The following is a 22,691-nucleotide window of genomic DNA, read 5'->3' as shown; positions in this document are numbered from 1 at the left end:
TTTAAAATTATTTTTGACTTTTCTCAAAAACTATCCGCCCAAATCTGAAATATTTGTTTCAATATTGTTGTATACAAAAATTATGGCCCTCGGAAATGTCAAAAATTTTGATTGTTTGACTGTTTTTTGATTTTTTATGTTTTCTTTTTTTTGAGAAACTACTCTCCCAAATCTGAATTTTTGGGTTCAATCGAAACGACCTGACATGGAAAGCGCCCCTGTTTAATCAACTAGACCCAATTTTTTATAACACCAAAATTAGGGCCCTCAGAAAAGACAATAAATGGTTTTTACTGTTTTTTTAAACTAATTGACTTTTTTCGAAAACTACCCTCTCTAATCTGAGTTTTTGTGTTCAATTAAAATAACAGGTTATGTGAATCTCTTCTGTATAAGCGGCTACGCTCAAAAAATTTTCTTAATTAAAGCTATGATTCTCGGAAATGTAAAGTTTTGATTTATTGGCCGTTTTTGAACTTTTCAAATTTTTCTCGCAATTCATAGGTTTATTTGGTCAATCGAGAAACCCTGTTTTGGAAATTTTTTCTACTAACGCGGCGACGACCTTCTTTATGCAGAAAAAAAAGATTTTTTTTTAAAGTCAAGTTTTTGAACCTTTGACGTTTGATAGATTTTTCTTACTATTGATTCAGTGTTAGGATTCATTTCTGATTATCTCTCATTTTTGCGGTTTTTGTCCTTCATCGGTCGCCTCTTAAAATTTTAAATTGAATATTGTCAAAGCATATTGTCCTACTAGCATAGATGTAGGCTATCCTTGTTGGTTTTGATCTTTCTAGATGACAAATTGTTTTGGAACTTTGCTACAGAAAATGTAATCAATTCAAAAAATTTTAGCTGTTTTCACACGTGAATAATTAAAAGTCGCTTCACAAGTAAAAGCTTGTGTAATATGATGAGTTAACTTTTCAAGCTAACGGGCATAAGATAGTGCTCAAATCTAGTAATATTTTACTGCTCATGAGTGTTATGTGCATGTATTATTGGTTTCTGCTATTTCAGGAACGTGAAATTTTTTGAAATGCTTAATTTATGCACATACATTCTTTATACCTTTCATTTTTTTTACATGTAAAGTTAGGTTGGTTGTCCTTTAGTTGATTACATTCCAATTTATTACATGCAAAATTTGTGTTTTGTGCTTTTTAAATTTCCCTTTTGCTGCTTTTTAGCTTTTTTTGTTATTAATAAACGTTTGTGTATAATTGTGTTGTGCAGTCAGCTAGAAATCTAAAATGTCCGATGACAGCTTCAATTCTCGTAGAAGGCGCTGATTTTTAAAAACTCATAAGTAATTATTAGTTTCTTTATCTTTTTTTTCACCCTTTAAAGCTACTGATTGGCGGTTTTTCGCTTGTGTTTCTCCAGTGGAGCTTCGCCTTTGTTTTGATTTTTGACTCTGCAATTGTTAGTTTAATTTTGTGAATTAGGTGTTTGAAGAAGCAGCCAGGGTGCAATCGACCTCTCCAATTGCAATGGAGTTGCACTTCCAACTGCTCAACATACCCCAGGATGAAAACAACTGAGCCGGGGAGAAGTAGGAAAAGACATTGAACCTTGGAGAGGTTAGAGGTCAAATGGACAGATGAACAGATACTGCTTTGAATTTAACCTCTCTGAAAGAAAAACTCTGAAATATACGTACATCAACTCCTGATGTATCCCAATCATTACTAATAAAATCATGAGAGAAACTAGTGATATAGTACGATGTAGATGATTGCATAATTGTTTCAAATGGAGCTTGAAAAAACTGATAGAATGAGAATCCTAATCTATGCGGCTGACTAATCTGTAAATTATCATAACCCAATTAGTGTATTATTGTAGATTAAATACCGAGACGCTGAGTTGATAGTTAATGCTTTGACTCGAAATCTTTCCCGTTGTTTTTTGTGTTAAATTAGCTAGAAATGTAGTGAATAGTTCCTTGGGCCTGGAAATTGTAATGATTTGCTCAAAAATAATTTCAAAGCATGTTTTTTGAAGTAATTGTGAGAAATTTCAGATGGTCGACAAAATCAAGTGGGCCATATTGTCAAAAATATAATCATTATTCAACTCAATTGACTTTCCTCTAACCTGCTTAGGCATAGCGATTCGTATATTCTAATTCCAAAAATTCACCCTCAAAGGTATGGCCCTTTTGCTGCTGGATTTTTAAATGTTTACATTAAATACCAGTTGGAACCAGATCTAAAGTACTATTTATCATTGGTTATTATTATATTTTATCTCTATAAAATATTAAATACTAACCAATCATACTCCATCAAACTAACAACCTATTTATTTGTAAAGTGTTCAAACTACTTGTAGTTTCAACACCAGAACAAATTGAATTAAACTTAGAATACAGTTGTTCTCAATCTGGAACTAACTCACGCAAACTGGTGTACACTAGATCTATTGAGACTAGGAGATATAAGAGTAAGATTAAGATTGGTATTAGACTAAGAAGTTGCACGAATCTATCCGGCCGAAAATAAGATAGCGTGACGAGCAGAAGGTGTACCCTATCTGAAATTACTCTATGAGTATAGTAATCCATACATAACTCATCTGCTGCGACCAAAAGGTCTCTAACAGACCTTAACTAACCTAGAATTAGAAAAAAAATTAAATTAGACAAATACAACATTTCAAAAATGTTGTATGACAAAAACTTAGTAGATATGTCTCTACGCCTCAATAGATCAGATCCAATATTCCGAACAATACGAGAACTACCCGGTATTGGAAGAAGACGTCGAACAGGAGACGACATACGGTTAGGAAGAAATCTACCAATTGATTTCATGATAGTACGACAAAAAAGAGATCAAACTTTTGTTTTCAGGATACTACCAGCAGTAAATATAAATTTTCATTTACTGACATGATACTTGAAGAACTATCTTCAATAACCTTTCATGGCGCTAAACCTAATAATTGTACAATAACGACTAATAAAAACAACACTTGTCGTCTTCCTTAAATCAGCTGTAAATTAGATAACATCTTGAAAAAAATTTTTTTGAATATAAAAATACAAAAATTAGTTAGTATAAATCATAAATTGTTAATATATATAAATCATCCCAGCTTCATCACCTAAAATTTAACCTTAACCCTCTAAATTTAAAATATCAAGGCTTATCCTTGCTTTCACTTAAATTAATTTCATTTAAATAACAGATCATCAAGGTTTTCTTTGGATCTTTAAATTAAACTAAATCTCAATTTTTAAATTTCTAAATCTCTGATCATCAAGGTCTATCCTTGGATCAAACAGATTAATTTTTTTCTCCCCCTCCAAATTTAATTAGTGTCTAACGACCTCAATTGTCGATTCACTACCCAACCCTTATCAACAACCCAGAATTAACATAAATTTTTCAAAAAACTAACCACTTTAATGAAGATAAACAGTGAAGAACTTCGGTTACTCATCCTTCACTTGATCCTCCTCCTGTTAGATGACCCAGGCTAAAACACTTAAGCTTAGTAAGTCATAAAATAGTATCTAACGAACTACTTGCGTTCTAATTATACCTGAACCTTGAGGATCGATTTACTATTCTCCAACCCTTGATCACAAATCACAACCCCTAAGTAAGATTAGATAGGTCTATCTTAGCTTAGAATTAGTCACGAGAAAGTTTAAATCATTCTTAGGAGTCGATATACGCTTTTCTCTCCAACCCAAATATACGACCCAAGTTAAGCTAACCACAAAAAATCGTAAGAACCAACCGTTTAAGGCATTAGAATCACTAATCCAGATTTTGCATCCATCATCCTAAACCTTACGTCAAGAGACAATTTAGGAAACAAACAAACAATCATAATACACAAATGTTTAATTAACGACGACAAATATGACCTCGTAATCACACCACACAGACAATCAGTAGGATACATAAGAACAAAATGACAAACACTAAGAAAGAAAATAATTAACAAACAAAAACAAACCATCAAATTGACGACCAACTATATTTCACTGATTCAGAAACCACATCACCAGAATCAATAAAAGGTAAACGAAAAATAAAAAATTGCTACACAAACAAACCAATACGTTTGTACAATTGGAATCAACCAATAAGACACAATGAAAACTACACATTAACAGTAATACAACACAAAAATGATTCGAAATGATGATAACCCATAAAATTCAGTACTTCCATTTTTAATATATCCATTAACTGAACCTCGAGGACAGGTACAATTTTGTCAAGATTTAATTGCAAACTTATTCGAAAAAGGAAAAAGTCACAAAAGAATTTCCCGATGTAAAAATCAAAAGACAACTTCTTGATCACTATCTCAAAGGTATATGTAGTCTCACATCATAATGTGGAATCTTCACAATAGAAATCAGATCACCAAAGGCATTTCATGGCAGATATGTCATTCAAACTGATGATGTTGATATTGAATTTTCAAAAGTTTTTACACTACATCAAAAGCATACAACACCAAAACTCGCTAAGAGCAAACTCGATATTTACAAACGATGTATTCTCACTTATCTATAGCTATTTATCTATATTAGAATTGAATGAACCTCAAGGCGATTCACCTACTTAAACATCTCGACCTACAATTGTAGGACAGGAAATACATATATTTTCAAATTTTTTAAATGCAATCCGAGAAAATCTAACAAAAAATGAAATAACAGAACATGTTAAACACGATTTACAAAAAATCTTACCATGGTTCATAATCGATTATTTCAGTCACAATATTGATCTTATTGAACAAGCAAGAAAAAGTTTTAGACCACAAAATACAGATGACGAAACTGTACTAGCAGAACAATCAGATTATGTTTGGGACCCTGAATGGTCTCATGAATCATTTATTAATATACCAACAGATATATCAAGTCAGGCAATTAGCACTATCTCTATTAAAAAAGATTATGTTAGAGTATACCCACTTACAGTTGACGCAACACATTTAAACTGTAATTCATTCTTCCCTGAAAGAACAGGAAATAATAGTTTAAATTCTACATTTATAAATAATGATAACTTAAATAGAACAAGAAATCTTATACAACAAGATATACAAACCCCATGACATTGTAAGCGAAGAATTTGTTGAAACAATAACAGTAACAGAAGCACAACAAAGCATTTCACCTATTCAACTCAATTTTACAACTCCAAAATTAAAAAACCCAACGCTTCAACAAACAATCATACGATCCACAGTAAAACCCTCTATTGCACAAAAATATTCGCAAATGGATTATCCAACGTTCCGACCAGTAACAAAACCATCATACAAACAACAAACATCACATAAAAATAATTTTGCAGAACATAATTATAACTATTGAAATGGACCAAAAACAACAAAACCTTTCTAAAACAAATACTCAAAACTCTTTATTTTCACAAGGTCAAAATATACCACAACCGACTTTAAACTCAGTGAATTTTCATGATCAACCACGATCCTCAGAAGAACAAAGTGGAAGTTACCCATTTTTTCAACAAAATAAAAATAAAACAAATAAATACCATACCAGAAAGCAACCTCATTATTATGCACAAAATTATTTTCCATCAGATGATGAAAAATATTATAATCAAAATCATCAGCGATTTTACTCAAGCCAAAGATCTCGTTCTTACAGTAATGACCAACCAGATTTTTTCGAACCATACACACGAAACGAACAAATATGACAACCTAGAAATAATCCAACATCTTACAACAAAATGCAATTAACACACAATCATACCAACCAACTCAAATGCATAACGAAATTCCATTGCCATATTATTTACAACAACATGAAAAAACAAAAAGCCAACTTACAAATTTTTCTCAAATGCCACATGCCGCAGAATCACTACAAATGACTATGAATCCATGCCTAATGGGTGGATCATCAATAACATCAAATAAACCACTAATGGTAATCACAGCACAGGCACAGATACTGAATATTCTGTAGAAGATTATCTAAATGCAGTCGCAGCAAATTTAATTTCAAATATAAGAGTTGATCCAGTAAATACGCCATTTCATCAAAATTGTATACATAGACGCACAGCTTTAATCCAAACTACACTTGACGGCGCAGCCCAAAAATGGTTTTCAGTTTTACCTATAGAACTAAAATCAGATTGGAAAAGTCTCACACAAGAATTCTCAAAAATGTTTGATTCAGAAAGAAACCAACAACATCAAAGAGTTATATGCAATGAAATTCGTTGACTACCAAAAGAAACAATGTAACAACTTGCAGTAAGAATAGAAACACTAGGCCGAAAAGCATACTCACTCAATACTCATGATTATAAAAATCCTAATGATGACTCTAACACATCAATTGCGAAAAATAGCAATAAAAAAGAGAGCAATCCTTCCTCAATCCGAGAACCAGATTTAGACTTTAGAAAACTAGTAGATAAATTAGAGCAAGCAGAAATCACTATGAAATTAGAAGAAACGGAAAATTTGAAGCTACAAAACGTGAACAACATCCAAACTACTACTTTACAGATAAACAATATCAACAACTCTGATAAAGAATTATCCGAAAACATCACTGAAATTTTGAACATTTACGAGAAAAACCCAAATTTTAAAGGCAAACTATCATTCAAAAAATGGTGTAATTATTGTCGACGATACGGACACAGCATTGCTGAATGCAGACAAAAACAACAAGATAACCAAAATAAACCACAAAAATATAGAGAACCCAACAAATCATTTCATCAATGCATGAAGAAAGATCAAAATTTACCCAACAAAAACATTCATAGTAATAATAGTTCAGGAAAACCACTTCCAAATAACTCCAATTACTCTAGACAACAATCACCCTATAAAACGAATTATAGAGGACGATCACCATACCAAAGAAATTCACGAAATTTCTCACAAAACAGATATAGTCGATCACATAGTCGAAATAGTCAATATCGAAATAACTATTCAAGATCAAATTCAAACCATCCTGAATTTTCGTTTGATGCCAGTTCCCTTTCTAGAAATAGAAATTATTCAAATCATCGATCTGGAAACTCTTCATACAATCGATATAAAAGTTTTTCCAACGATAGGAATAGAAACTATTCAAACAATCGAAACCCTAGATATCAAAATAATCGGTCTCGCGATTATTTTAACAACAGATCAAAATATAACAATTTTCAAAAAAGATCAAGCGACAGTTCACAAACTAGAAGTTCAAGCTATAACAACAGACAAAGAAACTATTCTCAATCACCACATAGGAATAACACACGTTATCAAATTTCAAAACAAAACTATAGGAGTAGTACACCTAAACGTCAAAGGCAAATAAGTCAGGTACAATCAACTGAGGAAACTCAACTAGACCCCCTGGAATTGACAATAACGAAAGCACAGAGTTGCAAATAAATCACATCAATTGCGAATACACAGATAGCGAAAGTGATACAAAAAACACAATTTCAATTAACTAGATAAATGTTGAAAATGACTATGAACCTATTATGTACAAACAACCGATATATTCTCACATCTATCAAAACCATGATCATTTTCTTTAAATTATTATACAAGAACTATATCCAATAATACAACAAAGGAAAAATAGTAGAAGAAATAACAGAAGAAAAACCCACAGAATCCTCAAGCACAAATAACATTAATCAAATTATACCTGAAGAACCACAGGTACAAAAGGAGACAATATGGACAATCCCACTTCTTTTAGAAAATCCAAAATCTAAACAATTACAAACACCAAACCTTGAAATAGATTTTTAAAATAGATTCCGGAGCAGAATCCACTATTATCAACATTCCCACTTGGAATGAAATAAAAATTCTACACCCAAAATTAATACCCTTCAAAACAACAAGCAGACTAGCAACCGCACAAGGATCAACCTTAACAATTTATCGAAAAGTCCAACTTTTCCTTGTTCCCACTCGAACAATGGAACAAAACAAACTCATGAGCAAACCATTTAAAAAAACTTTCCACATCACTGATATAAATTATAATATCATTGGAATGCCATTTATTACTAAATATATACAAACGAACAATATTTTAAATAGTAGAATTCATATAAAAGATAAATACACAAGAATGAAAAACACAGCTTTGACAATTTTTCAATGAATAAACAAACAACCACCTTTTTTCTCTAAATTTTACCCCATATACAATCAGGAACGGAAACATCTGAAACCACTATCAGGAAATGTGTATAACTTCTCAATCAAACAAGTTCAACAATATGATAAAGAACAAAATAAACAACATCTCTTTATGTCTGACCTTGAATTCAGACCAATTCATGAATTTTTCCGAGTAACATTTTCATCCATCAAATACAAAGACTCAAACTCCTATATGATTTCTTTAAACATCTATAACAATTCTTAATACAAAATAACCCTACCTCTAGGACTCTTAGGTTATTGTGAAACCAGCGCAACAATTTCTCCCACAAAAGAAATAGCGTATAGAGTAAATAGTATTTTACAACTATTAGATATATGTCAATCAACAATTCTTGACGAAGAATTGTCAATTAACAATATTTTAGGCAATGAAAAACGAAATACAGATTATTTCACAAAGACACCCTATTTTAAACCAACATTTCAAATATCCAAATACACGGAAGAACAACAAAAATTCTTAACAAAGTTTAATTTTCAACACTCTCAGATAACACAAGAAGTATTCGAACAATTAGCCATACCCAAAACTTTACGCAATATCTAAATTTGATGTTGGTAAAGTAAATTCACCATTACATTTAGCTCTAAAACCTGGTGTAGTTTTCAAACAACAACGAGCAAGTAAAGTCCCAATTCACTTGCAACATAAACTTAACCGATTACTTGAAATACTAGAACAATATGAAATCATTTCTCCAGTAAATAAAGAAGAACAGCCAAAAGGTAACACATTCATAAACCCCGTTATCATCTTAGCAAAAGGAGAATCATTAAAAATAGTTCTAGATGCAAGATACCTCAATTCACTAATTGATGAATCTAAATGTAATTGGCCTATCGGACCAATCCAAGTAATTCTCACAAAATAAACGGTAAATACTTCACAACAGCAGATATGAATAGTGCATTTAATCAAATGCCGCTAGATGAACAATCAAGACGATGAACACAATTCGTTATTGGAAATCAACAATACGAATTCAACAGATTATTCTATGGAATTTCCATAAGACCAGCAGCATTTTCAGCATTTATGAGTAAAATTTTCAGACCACTAATACTCAATAGAAATGCAATCACATATTTAGACGATGTTTTTATGCAATCACAAACAAAAGACTAAATGTTTATTGTATTAGAAAAATATCATCAAATATTACTACCAGAAAACATGAAAGCAGCTCCAGATTAATCACACTTTTTTCTAACAAGTGGAACCAGATCTAAACTATATTTTTATTATTGATTATAAATTGGATATTTTATCACTATAAAATATTTAATATTAACCAATCATGATCCATCTAACCAATAACCCACTTATTTGTATGTGCTGAAATTACTTGTAATTTCAGCACCAGAGAGATTTGAATTTAACTTAAAAATTAGTTACCTCTCCAAAGAGAACTTCAGCAGTCGAAATAAGCCAGTATACTCTAGATCTATTGAGCCTAACAGAGACTAGTTAAACACCCTGAGACTAGTAGATATAAGAGTAAGATTAGGATTGGTATTCGACTAAGAAGTTGCACGAATCTATCCGGCCGAAAATAAGATAGCGTGACGAGCAGACGGTGTACCCTATCCGAAATTACTCTGAGTTACACTTCGGTCATAACTCACACGACTAAAAGTCCTTGGATATATTATAGAAAGAAACACTATAACTCCATTAAAATCTCGCATGGATGTAATCCAAAAACTACAACCACCTTCAAATAAGAAGAAAATACAAGAATTTCTTGGAATGCTAAACTTCTTAAGTAAATACGTATACAAAATGCAGTTATACTTAACATCCTTAGAAATCAGAATAATTTTGAATGGACAACAGAACACCAGAAACGATTTGAAGAAATAAAAGCTCTTCTCACTGAACAATTATCAAACACTATTCCAGATACCGACCAACCATTTTATGCCATGTGCGACGCTTCAAATTTTGGCATCGACGCAGGATTACTACAATCTCACAATGGAACGAATAAAATGTACCTCATTTCCGCAAACTCTAGGCTATTCACACAAGCCGAACTTAGACTCTGTACTCTTATGAGACAATGCACAGCCATAATATATACACTTACAGAATATGAATTTTTTAATACTTGGATCTAAACATCCAACAGTTTTATTTACAGATCATAAACCAGTAATTTTTCTCTTCGCACAAAAATCAAACCCAAACCATAAAATTTATCGATTTCAACTAATTTTAATGAAATTTCCAAACTTACACATAGTTTGGACAGCAGGAAAAAATCTCGCACTACCCGATACTCTCAGTAGAAATACACCACCTGAATTGTTAACAAGAAAAACAGCAGTTGGAATACCACAAAATATAAAATTTTTCCTTGCAAAAGATGAAACATCACCAAGATTACAATACAAATATGCAGTAATAACTGACAGACCAATCACAAATAAATATTCTACAAACTTTTCCACTATATCTAGATTGTCAAAACAATCATTACGAAGTAGATTTACTAGGAAAATCTACATTCAAACCGATACCATACTCTTCATGGATAAAAAACAACACACAGCAAAAACCGGTCAAACAAAAGTTATATAAAAAAGATCTATTCCCTTTAATAGAAAAAGAAATTGGCCCACCTTAATAATGATTCAAAATATACAATCAACCATGTTTTTAACCTTCATGACCCCACTAGATACAATACCTCTATCAAAAGTAGAAATTGAAAACATTTTTCTCCCAATAACAGAAAAAATACCTCTCGAATTGTTACAAAAACATCAAAATCTTGACCCAGTCATTAGGCAATTAAAATCTTGGCACAACTATAAAACCAAGCCAATTAAAGCCGATACCACCATCCTAGGAAACAAAACCCTTCTTAGATATTTCAGAAAGTTTAACAACACCTCTATCAACGAAAATACAGATATCCTAGAATACCAAACATCCGATATTCAAGTACCCTGCCTACCTTTAAGTATGATGCTTATAGCTTTTCATATCTCTCACTCTTTACACACTAAAGGGCACTCAGGAGCAGAAAAAAACATGCTCAAATTTTATACAACATTTCTATTTCCCAAATGCACCAATTTGGATAAAAGTATTATGCAACGATTGCTTAACATGTCAATTAAACAAACCAAACCCAAAACAAAAACAAATCGCAGAAAAACAAGATTTTAAAGGACAAAGTCTATATTTCAATCACAGAATTTCTTTCGATACAAAAGGACCAATATCACAATCCTCACAAGCAAACTGATGTATAATGGTCATAGTAGATGCATTGACACACTACGTAGCACTTAACCAAGTACCTCATTGTAATACGTATTATGCATATACAACACTTTATGAACACTGGACAGCAAAATTCGGTTTACACGACATCCTTTTAACAGACAATGGCACTGAATTTATCAATAACGACATCATTACACTATGCCACTTATATAACATTAAACACAAACCACGTACATCTAACGCATCTTGGACTAATGGTTTAGTCGAAGGCATGAACCGTTCACTACAAGAATATCTTAGGTGTATCATTAACGGAAATGACACACGATATACTGAATGGTCAACAGATGTAAAACCATTCCCACTATCTTATAATTCACAAATCATAACAACCTTAGGACTATCACCCTATGAAATAGTTTTCAACCAAAAACCACGGAAACCAATAATGTTCACAGCAAACTCTTCAAAAAATGCACAAGGTTTTTGCCAACCCACTAAAAAATCAATAAATTTATCACTACATACCCACGATGAAGATCCTTTTCCTCATCCACAAATTTTAAAATCAGCTTCCGGTACACACACCGAATGGATTTTAAACAGAGAGAAAAAACAACGAAATTTACCAGAAAGTAACAAAAAATTTGTTACAAAGGCAAAATATTAATTCCCAAATAAATTCCCGATTTACCCCAGCTACAAATTTAAAAATTGGATCATACGTTTTAATTCCAAACTTTACAACACAAAAAAGAAATTCTAAAAAATTACAACCACTCCAAAAAGGACCGTATCAAATAATTGATTAACCCACTGATGTAACATACAAACTTACAGACTTAAACCGAAAAGAAATCGTTCAACATAGAAACAATCTTTTACCTTATCACCCGAAAGAGTACGCCCTTCGAGAACTTTAACAACTTTAAGTCCTGTAAAAGAGTATAAATGAGTAAATGACAAAAAGACATAAATAAGACAACAAAAGAAAACACTAGTAATAAAAAATAGCATGAAAGTTGAACTAAAAACAGGACCCTTCAAAAAGAGAGCTTGAAGTTATACCCTCACTTCTGGCCTAACCCACAAGAAGAGGACGTCCTGAGCATGCTGTATAGCCGAACTCACCCACCGTGCTACATCCACGCTTTGTGACACCCATGACACTATTTTTGACGGGACCTACTCAAGTGTGAGTAGCTCTTAAAAATAACCAAACTAAATAGTAACGCTTTTGCGATAAAAACTAATACAAGATCATGACTAAAAAACAAGATTACAAAACAAGATTTTCCCGGTTTTGCGAATGCATGGTTTTAAATTCACGAATTTTGATTGGCGAATAAAATCACGGTTGCTAAAAATAATCATGCTCGGAATTGGAGCAATGATTTCGATAGATGATTACTCTATGAGCTGGTGGCATAATGTAATTTGTACCAAACCGCTTCTTTTCTGTCCCAACATGCAAACAAAAGTGCTCCTTTGGTAGCGTATCTCGATTCCAACAAAAGCATGTAAATACAAGGACAACCACTTTTTGCAAGTAGCAGCATAATTTCGACCACAAGGATTTTTAAAACAAACTTCGAAATGAACGCGTCTTTTTACCCGGGTACTAGATTTTTTCCGTAAATAACTTTAGGCAAAAAGTTTGCCCGTGAAAATGTTACACGTGCTTAACTGGCGAGACAAATGTAGTGGTTGCATGTTAGGCATGGGCCTTGTGTGTCTGCAATGAGTTCCTTTAATAGTGTTTTTGTGCTTAAGTTTTCGATGTCTTTTCGGCGCTTGAGTATCGATTTTAAGTCCGTCGTCTCAGTTTTAGAATGATTTTGTTCAACCAATTTTTTTTGAAAGAATGATTGATTTCGTAGAATATGTTTGGACAAATCTAAATCAATTTCCCAGACCCTATGACTTTTTTTTGAAAGTGTTAAAATTCCTTCTTTTCGTTATTTTTATTCAGTTGGCGCAACAAATTTGGTGTTAACTTTTGATGCTTGTGATTGTTCAATCAGCTCTTTTTCTCTGGGGGTATTTTTTGGTGTAAGTAATTGAATTTATGCGTTTTTGGAATTTTTTCTTTATTTCTGAAGTTTTGCTACAACAATTGAAAATGCGTTCATTGCTTTTTATCAAATGCTTTTGAAAAAAAAACTATTTTCTTTAAAAAACGAGTAGCAAACAAGCCTGACTTGCCAGCAAATGAAAAATTTTAAAATTCAAAATGTGATTTGCCGTTTGCTAAGTTTTCTATTGCATTTGTTGAATTGCGTCAATTTTGGGCAGTTTCTACAAAATAAAAACTACTGAAATAACCTTTTCTGTTCGCTGATGATGAAAATTATCTTTTTTTTTACGTTTAAAAATTTTGATCAATTTTTGGGGCTTTGATCCGTTTTCAAGTGTTGTTTTTTGTAGGTTCAGGGAGAGAAACTTGAATTTTATTGATTTTTTTGAAGTCATTTTTTCGGCTCAACAGGTGTCTGCTCAAAGATTGTCGGCTTAGTTGCAATATCACTGACTTTTCTTTTCTTGTAGTTGTTTTATTGATCTTCTTCCTTATCTTGTTTCCACATCCATGTAAAAATTGCAAGTTTTGTTCATTCTAGTCTCAGGTGGAACTTGAAACTGCCAATATTTTATTAAATCTTATTTTTGGCTGATCTTTTAATCGCTCAGCGATTTTCGTCTTTGTTTCATCTTTGTAAGTTTTGTTCCGTTGCTAGTTTTGATCCGTTGCATATAAGCCTAGAATGAAATTCTATCGAGACATGCAAAATTTGACTTTTTTTGTTAGGCCTATTTTTTCAACGTTTTCCATTTTTTCGATATGGATTATTTCCTCGGCTCGAAAGTTTTACTCGGCCTGAATGGTTTAGGCTCATGTTTTCATTGGCTTATTGACTCAACTTTGCAGGAAATTTTTTTTTTTCAATTTTGTGTTTCTGGATGACGGTCGTAAGTAAATTTTTGAAATAAGAGTTCAAATTCGGAACTAAAATAGTTCATAAGTTTTTATGACTAAAACTTTGTTTGCGGCTCAACGGGTTTTTACCCATTGTTTTTCGTCCTTTAAGAGGTCAGAATACAACTTCGAGTTGGAATAACTCTTTCTCGAATTTGTTAAACGCATCCCACAAAGCTCCACATGAAGTACCACATGTCATCATGTTAACTCAGCAGAGACATTTTTTATCATATCGTTAAACTAATTAGATAAGTGGATCTTGTGGTCTTAGTGCACAATCACTTTTTCCTTCAATTCCGAAAGTTTTTTTTCACCAAGTTTCGCGTTAAAATGCAAATTTTGTGAAATGGTCAATCCTCGGTATTGAGAAAGCCAGTGTTAAGTAGAAGGCCAGAAAATTATTCTTTTTTTCATGCTGAATGAACAAACTTTCTACTTGAATTTGTCTCTGTTTTTCAATCTGGAGTGATTGATTCCAGATGTATAGTTAGTAGCAAAAAATCTGGCAGAACAAAGCTGGTGCAAATTGTTGAGTGGATCTCTTCGTCAACTTACGCCCCAATTGGGTCATTCTCGGCTCTTTCTAGTCAAAGAAAAAATACGCTGAAACTACCGGGTAAATCAAAATGAGGCTCTTATTACGCCTTACAAAGTTAACTAGTTGTGATAACTGATAAAACTTCTGATAAATGAAAACAGACGTGGTTTCTAAGAGTTAATTTAATAGTTGAAACCGTATTATTTTTGTTAACAGTCTTTAGATCTGTGTCCAACTGTGCACCGAACCACAGTTCAGAGAGTCAATCTCTCTTTTTCTAACAATAAAGGTCACGCATTATTGACCTTGATTTAAATAATAACATAATATAATTTATAGATAACAATATGAACAATCAGGCCAAGCCATAATATGGTTACTGCAAATGCAGGAGCAGTTGCGGTACCACATACCCCGCTCGACCAAGAAAATTTTATAATACATTATCAAATTTTAATATTAATGAATAGGAGTTTTAGTACTATTCTCTGAATAGGAGTTTAAGGAGTGTTGTTTTCTTGTTGACTTTGTTTCTTTCTTGTGCAAATGACTTGATATCACTTTCCGTTTTTCTCTTCGTGCTCTTCCTCAAATTGTAGTGGAACCCGCCACTCAGCATTCCAAGACCAGTTAATATCGAGCGCCTCGCTGCCGAATTTTCTTCTAAAGAGATGTTTCTCCAGTAGGCCAAATTTTGTTTCCACCGAATTCGACGCATCGGGTTTGAAATTTGCTAGTTTAATCCGGTATGCCTCTAGTGCGGCCTGATTTAAATCCAAGAGGTCGTTGTGATATGATATCGACTTTACCGAATGTTTAATTGGATTCCCGTATCTACTCGGTCCTTTTTTCGACCTCCCGCTTTTGCGTACAGACGTTTCTTCCACTTCTGATTCGTCTGAAAACCCTGGAGGGTTATTAGATTCTTCCTCCTCTCCCGCATTTTCTTTAGAGTGCAATATATCTGCCGCCGTACGCTGTACTCCTCTCTCCAGCACCTAGTCAGCCAATCGGTTCCAATCCGCTGCCGTTAAATCTTTGCTGTTGAACGTATCTAGAATGGTTTCTGGAGATGTATTGCGTGAAATTTCTTTCTTTTTACTATTTGTACTGCTGTGAGGAGTAGAAGTCAATTTTGGTACCCCCACTGAGTTTGACGAACACGCTTGAAGTTGTTATTCTTCGACTGCCGTGGCAGCGCACTTATTCTGTAGAATGGTTTGTTGTGAATCTTTTGCTTCTGCGCCCCCTTTTATCTTAGATGTTTTGGTGAACGGTCCGGCCATGTTAGGTTTGGCCCTTTTCACCGCTAGATTTAAGCCACCGCCTTGCACAATTTCTTTTGACGTGACCACTGTTGGACTGTCCTGGAATTTTTGATGTGCCTCTACTGGATCTAAGATTCGCTTGATAGTAGAGGGCGTTTCTGCAACGACTTTTCCTTTCAACGGCTTTGTGAGGGCTTCTCCACTTTTCCTCCCCTCATCTTTCCTGAGTAGAATGGGTGACCATTGACGCTCACCGACGATATCTTCCGGTTTATCTTCGATAAAGCCACGTTCCCACGAGTACAGCATTTCTTTGCGAAATTCGGGGTTAATTGTACTCGTCTCCTCCACCGTACGCCTTAAATCATTCGCAGATGTATCGCGTCTGGTTTGATTCCACCTGGCATTAGCTTCCAGAAGTTCCTTCAATGCCCGCGCTCTCGCCCGATCCTGAGCCGAATCAACTTGCTGTTTAAATAGTGGACTCACATCTCGGCTGTTTTGTCCTTTTCTGACAATTTTTAGGCTATCGCGAGACTGGTCAATGCGCTTTTTGAGTTGAGAGGCGGTGAGCGCAGAACGTTCCAGGTGTTCTTTATCTAAACGATCAGAGTTTCGTAAAAACCTATCACTTAGAATTTTAAATTCAGTTTTTGGCAATCTACCAAAATGGGCTTCAAATGGCGACATTTGTATTGTTTTCTGTTTACTCCATCGGAGATCACGAAGTATTGGACTAAGACATAATTTTACTGATGTTAAATTTTCATCTAGTAACATAACTCCCAATCTTCTTTTGATGGTTTGTATAGTACGTTCCACTAAACCGCATCCACGATGATCCCCGACTGGACAGAATTTTTGTTCAATGTTATTGTCAGAACACTATTTTCGCATAGTTTTACCTTTAAAACCGGAAAATTGATCGGTTCGAATTGATTCAGGTATTCCATGAATATCAATGTAGGAACGAAGAAAATTCGTCGACGATTTTCCCCCTGTTGATTTAGTGATTTTTACTGACGGAAACTTAGAATACCTATCTATTGCTACCAGCAAATATATATTTTTTCCTTCATAGTCTTCGAGTGGACCAGCATAATCTAACTGAACTTCCTGACCCGGCTGCGTTAGCTGTGGTAAAGGTTTGCTAGCATTTTTCGGAATGATGTACTTTGCATTCTTACCATAGCGGGTGCAGCTTCTGCATTCCTCCGCCAGATTGACTATATCCTTGTGCATGTGCGGCCACCACAGGTATTTCGAAACATCTAGCATCGCTTCCTGACCTGGGTGACCGCGATGAATTCTCTTCAGCACTGCTTGGCGCAATTGCCCCGGAACAGCTAGCCTGTTGTCCACCAATATACAGTCATCCACCACAGAGAGTTGATGCCAGAGAGGATTTGTATACGGGCCCATCAACTCGAAACTATGACGATCGTTTCTTTCAATCACTCGCCGAAGTCTATCCATCCAAGCATCCTCCGAGGTTAACTCTGCTAACAGACTTCTATCGAGCAACTTGGTGAGATTTTCGACACTATTTTCTGTACTCATCTCCACTTGGCGAGGGTCGTCTTTCCTGGAGTTGTGACTTGTCTTTTCCTTTTTAATTACACTGACTTCTGGACTATCGGACGGACTTTCAACTGTAAGATCCACTTCTTGGATCTTATTGGTGGTTTCTCTCTTCGGACATTTGTCTCCAACTCCTGTTCTCGTCTGCTCCTGTCTTCCAGTACTGTCCGTGCTTCGAGTTCTAGTAAGCTTTTCGGGTTATCGGATTTTTCTGCCCCCATGAGATCCCAAAATGACATTAGATTCGTCTCTACTAATTTGCCAGATGTGATTTCTCTAGATCCTTTGGGTTTGATTGATTTCTTTACTGTTCGCCACTCAACCTGGGGTACGTCGGACTCGGAAGTGTCCGGGTCCTGCCTGCTGCACGATGCTCCTCTTTTCACCATGCGTGTGCGGGAAAAAGTAGTTTCCGTCATCTGCTCTGTCAACTCGTCCCTCCGATCTCCATTTTGTCTGTTCGAAATCTTCTTCGACTTTCCGGACCCCGCTTGGTTTTTCTCCATCTTTTTAGTGAACGCCGACTGGGTGAATTCCGCTGATTGTTTTGAAATTTTGGTGCAATCTTTTTCGTTTGAGTTTTTAACCGACTGTTTATTGCGAAATATCTTGTTCAATGTGTTTTTCTCATTCTGTTCTCTTTGAAAACGTGAGCTTTGACCGTTTTTGTTCCGGTCGAGCTTTGTCCAGTTTTGAACAAATTGGTCACCATAGCAACCGTGAGATGAGCTGTCTTTACAGTGGTTAATTTCGCTCTTTAATCCACAATATTCTAGAATGTTAATGTCAATGTTTTGATCTGTTCACTAAGCCGACTGCTCAAACAGTCGAGCGCTTTGTGAAAACTTTCAATCGAAGTCACTACAAATCTCTCATCTAATTCAGATTCCGGTCATGGTTCTCCATTGGGCTGTCTCGACAGATAATCAACGATACCCATATCCCTTCCCGGAATATGGGTAATCTTAAATTGATACGGTAGTAATCGGTCCACCCACCTAGCTAGTCGAGATTGATACGTTTTATTTGATCTATGCTCCCCAAAGCAGACGTTAAAGCTTTGTGATCAGTTGCTATGACAAATTCTTTTCCCAATAAATAATGTTTGAAGCGATCTACAGCCCAAACTACTGCAAGCAGTTCGAGTTCATTAGTAGAATATTTTTTTTGGGAATTTAAATAACGGGACGCAAATTCAATCGGTACCCATTCGTTTTGATCGGACCATTGATCAAGAGTAGCCCCAAGGCCACTATGACTTGCATCGCACTTTACCCGAGTTTGTTTAGATGGATCATACTAGTTTAATAAAGCGATTTTAGCTACTGCCTTTTTGATTTCCTCAAATGCTACAGAGTGTTGATCGTCCCACTCAAATTTTTTCACTGGTAGTCGAACATTCTTCATTTTCTTTTTTTCATTTTCTTCTTTCAATAGTGGTCGAAGTTTATCAGTTAAACTAGCCGCATTCGGAATGAATTTAGATAAATGATTAATACTACCCATGAACGATCTAAGTTGTTTTAGTGACTTGGGGGGTTGAAGATTTGCAATGGCCTCAGTTTTCGTAATTTTCGGTATTATACCTTCTGCCGATAAATTAGGGCCTAACCAATTCACTGAGGGCTGAAAAAAATCACATTTTGTAATTTTCAATGCGAGATTTTTGTCATCCAACTTCTGCAACACATTACGGACCAATTTCTCATGATCCCTAGCTTCCCCCTTTGAGACAATTAAAATATCATCCAGGAAGCAAAAGGTATTTTGGAGTGATTCAATGTTCTATCCATTGCCTTTTGGAATTCAGCGGGCATGTCCGCCAGCCCGTAGAAACCTGTCAGAAACCTATATGTTCCCGTTGCCTGGCCTCCTACGATGTTGAAATTGCATTGTTTTGCTGTGTCCGCAGTTAGTCTTATTTGACTGTAAGCATACTTTAAATCCAACACGGTGAAATACAGTGAACCTTCTGATGTTACCGTGATTATTTGACTAACCCCATCTATCAGTTCATCCACGTTTGGCATCTGATATTTATTTTTATACAATTGTCTATTGATAGGTTTTGCGTCCAAGGCTAACTTAATTGAATTTTCTTTCTTAACTGTGATAACAATTGGAGCAATAAAACAATCGCTTGTACGCTTATCCAATTTTTCAATGTAGTTCGCAAGTAGTTTATCTAGCTCTGCTTGTACTTTATCCTGAATGTGTATAGGGGTTCTCCTACCTTTTTCTTGGATCGGACATAAAGGATATTTAAATTTTGTTTTCACAGTATGATTCTTTGACTCCCCTTGTCTGTCAAAAAGATCTTTAAATTTACTATAGAATTTTTGCTTCCAACCTTCTGACTGCTCGCACAGTAGCACGTCAAACCTGGATCTTCGTGTTGGAGCTGGTTTTTGAGTAGTCTGAATTCCCAGTTTACTTTGAAGATCCAGACCTAGTATACACGCATACGTCTTTCCGTGACTAACAGCATCGCTCCCAACACTTCCCAACCCGCTGAACGCAGATTTGCTTTCAACGCTCCTAATATTAAAATAGGTCGTTTATTGTAATCCACAAACTGCGCGGACAGGTTCAGCTTCTCTGCTGGAATAAATTTTGAATTCGTAGGTCCTTCCAAATTTTGTTTTGTTGTCGCCCAATTCAGAAGTGATACTGGACTACCCGTGTCTATAGTCATATTCAAAATATGACTATCAATTTTTACTAAAGCCTTCAATGCTTTAATTTGATGAGATTTTGGATTCCTTCGAATCTCAATTTTCTCAATATTGTCAAATTTTGCCGTCAACACTTTCTTCCCATCGTTTCCCTCTTCGGACACATTCGTTAATACTCGTTTTTTGATGTATTTTTCAATTTCTGCAATGGAGGTGAAATCTTCTTCTACAGCCATTATCTCAAATTCATCGCAAGAAACAAAATTTTGTATTAAATTGCATTCCTCTTCCGAACTAGAATCTTCATTTGCGACTTCGTTAACTTGCTGTGATCTGCACATTTTTGCAAAATGATTGGGTTTGTTACAGTTCTTACACGATTTACCCATTGCCGGGCAATTTTTCAATTGACCTTCTCCAAACACTCTACCACATCTCGTGCATTGTTTTTGATCTCCCTTAGATCTTGGAGTATTTTTGTTGTCATACTGCTTTCTTCTATACTGATTTTGACCTTGTCGTTTAGAGTTATACCCTTGTTTCCAATTGACATAACCGGTTCTTGTTTTATTTTCGTTTGTGAATTTGAAAATAATCCTGAATTGTTAGTACTCGTTGAAGACTTTTGAAATGCTTGAGTAGTTTGTTTACTCTGTTCGAATTTTATTGCACGCCTTAGAACTTCTTCAGGAGAAAATGTTTCAAAAGCTAATGTGTCTTGAAGAACAACATTTCTCATCCGGGAAATAAATAGATCTCTCACCAACTCTTCTTCCAGTCCTCCCAACTCCGCCTTTGCTGCTTGTGCAGTCAATGCCGCATGAAAGGATTCGAGAGTTTCATTCGTTTCATGAGATCGCTTAAACAATTTGTATCTCTCGTAAGTAATACATTTCGTCTTTTCGAATGAGATTTTGGCTAAACGCACTATTTTCCGAAAACCAAGTTTAGATACCTCTGTGTGAGGATTCTTTTGAATAAATTTTTTCTTTCCTACTGCGCCCAAAGCGAGAAATAATCTTGATGTCAAACGTTTTCCAACTTCATGATAGAATACGTTGTGTCCTACTTTAGTTCCTCTCATGACCCGCTCTTCGTTTTCTAGAACCACTCTGTCCCGTGCCAATCTGTTCCGGGCTTCTCTCTCTGCTACTGCAGGCGCATCCTCGTTCGGCACTGGTGGTTCAGGAACTGATAGAGGTTCTTCCAGAACAATTTTGGGTTCTTCTAACATTACTTCTGGATCCACATTCTCTTTGACCGTAACAGCTAATAGGAACTGATCAAACCATGTTTCGAAATTCCACGGTGGATCTGAATTTGTAGAGGCCCAGAATACTGGGATTCCCATATCTGTCCTATTGTCTTGAGCTGTAAAACCGGATCCTGCTGGCTGCGCCATGTGATAACTGATAAAACCTCTGATGTGATAATGAAAACAGACGTGGTTTCTAAGAGTTAATTTAATAGTTGAAACCGTATTGTTTTTGTTTACAGTTTTTAGATCTGTGTCCAACTGTGCACCGAACCACAGTTCAGAGAGTCAATCTCTCTTTTTCTAACAATAAAGGTCACGCATTATTGACCTTGATTTAAATAATAACGTAATATATATTTTATAGATAACAATATGAACAATCAGGCCAAGGCCATAATATGGTTACTGCAACTGCAGGAGCAGTTGCGGTACCACACTAGTGTATAATCCTTTTACTTTTAATTTAGTAAATATATTGTATGTTTGAATTTATTTCCCATTCAAACTTTTGCCTTTGAAGCATTATTTTTGATTGAAGAATTTGAGTCGGCTTCAATTTGAAAATTTTTTGGGCTTCAATTTAGGCCTCGAGTTTCGCAAAATGATAAGCACCAAACTTATTTTGGTTAAATTCTAAGCAACTTTTGTTTTCATATTTTTTTCCACACTAGTGAGAGCAAGTGACTTGTAATCGGGAAGTAGACATCTAACCATGACCCGTAAACACATTTTTTTTTACAAATCTGAAAAATACTGAGAAGATGCTTTATTAGTGAGCCTTAGCAACTTCGAGGGCTCTTTTTCCTTACCCCACATTACATCAGCATCAGTTTTATGGTGTAATGAGGGTTTGTACAAGGTTATTCATTTAGGCCAAATATGTTTGTCATGGCCTAGTTAGCCTAGCTGGTTTCGGCCTATCTTTTAGCGGTTTTA

General features: G+C 34.9%; 2 protein-coding genes across 5 annotated transcripts in view; one reads left to right on the top strand and one right to left on the bottom strand.

Annotated features, from left to right (window-relative positions):
- The window catches only part of LOC134843663 (zinc finger FYVE domain-containing protein 9-like), a 412,805-nt gene extending 410,796 nt beyond the window's left edge, over nt 1-2,009 (top strand). For all 4 annotated transcript variants that reach the window (XM_063859861.1, XM_063859863.1, XM_063859862.1 and 1 more), the window contains one exon: nt 1,452-2,009. In XM_063859861.1, coding sequence (XP_063715931.1) covers nt 1,452-1,547 — 96 coding nt within the window. In that variant the 3' untranslated portion in view covers nt 1,548-2,009. The remainder of the gene's footprint in view (nt 1-1,451) is intronic.
- LOC134844719 (stress-70 protein, mitochondrial-like) overlaps nt 1-22,691 on the bottom strand; it is a 531,301-nt gene that overhangs the window by 414,044 nt on the left and 94,566 nt on the right.

Source organism: Symsagittifera roscoffensis, chromosome 4 (assembly GCF_963678635.1).
Source record: "Symsagittifera roscoffensis chromosome 4, txSymRosc1.1, whole genome shotgun sequence".
NCBI lineage: Eukaryota > Metazoa > Xenacoelomorpha > Acoela > Convolutidae > Symsagittifera > Symsagittifera roscoffensis.
This window is presented reverse-complemented; position numbering and strand designations above follow the sequence as displayed.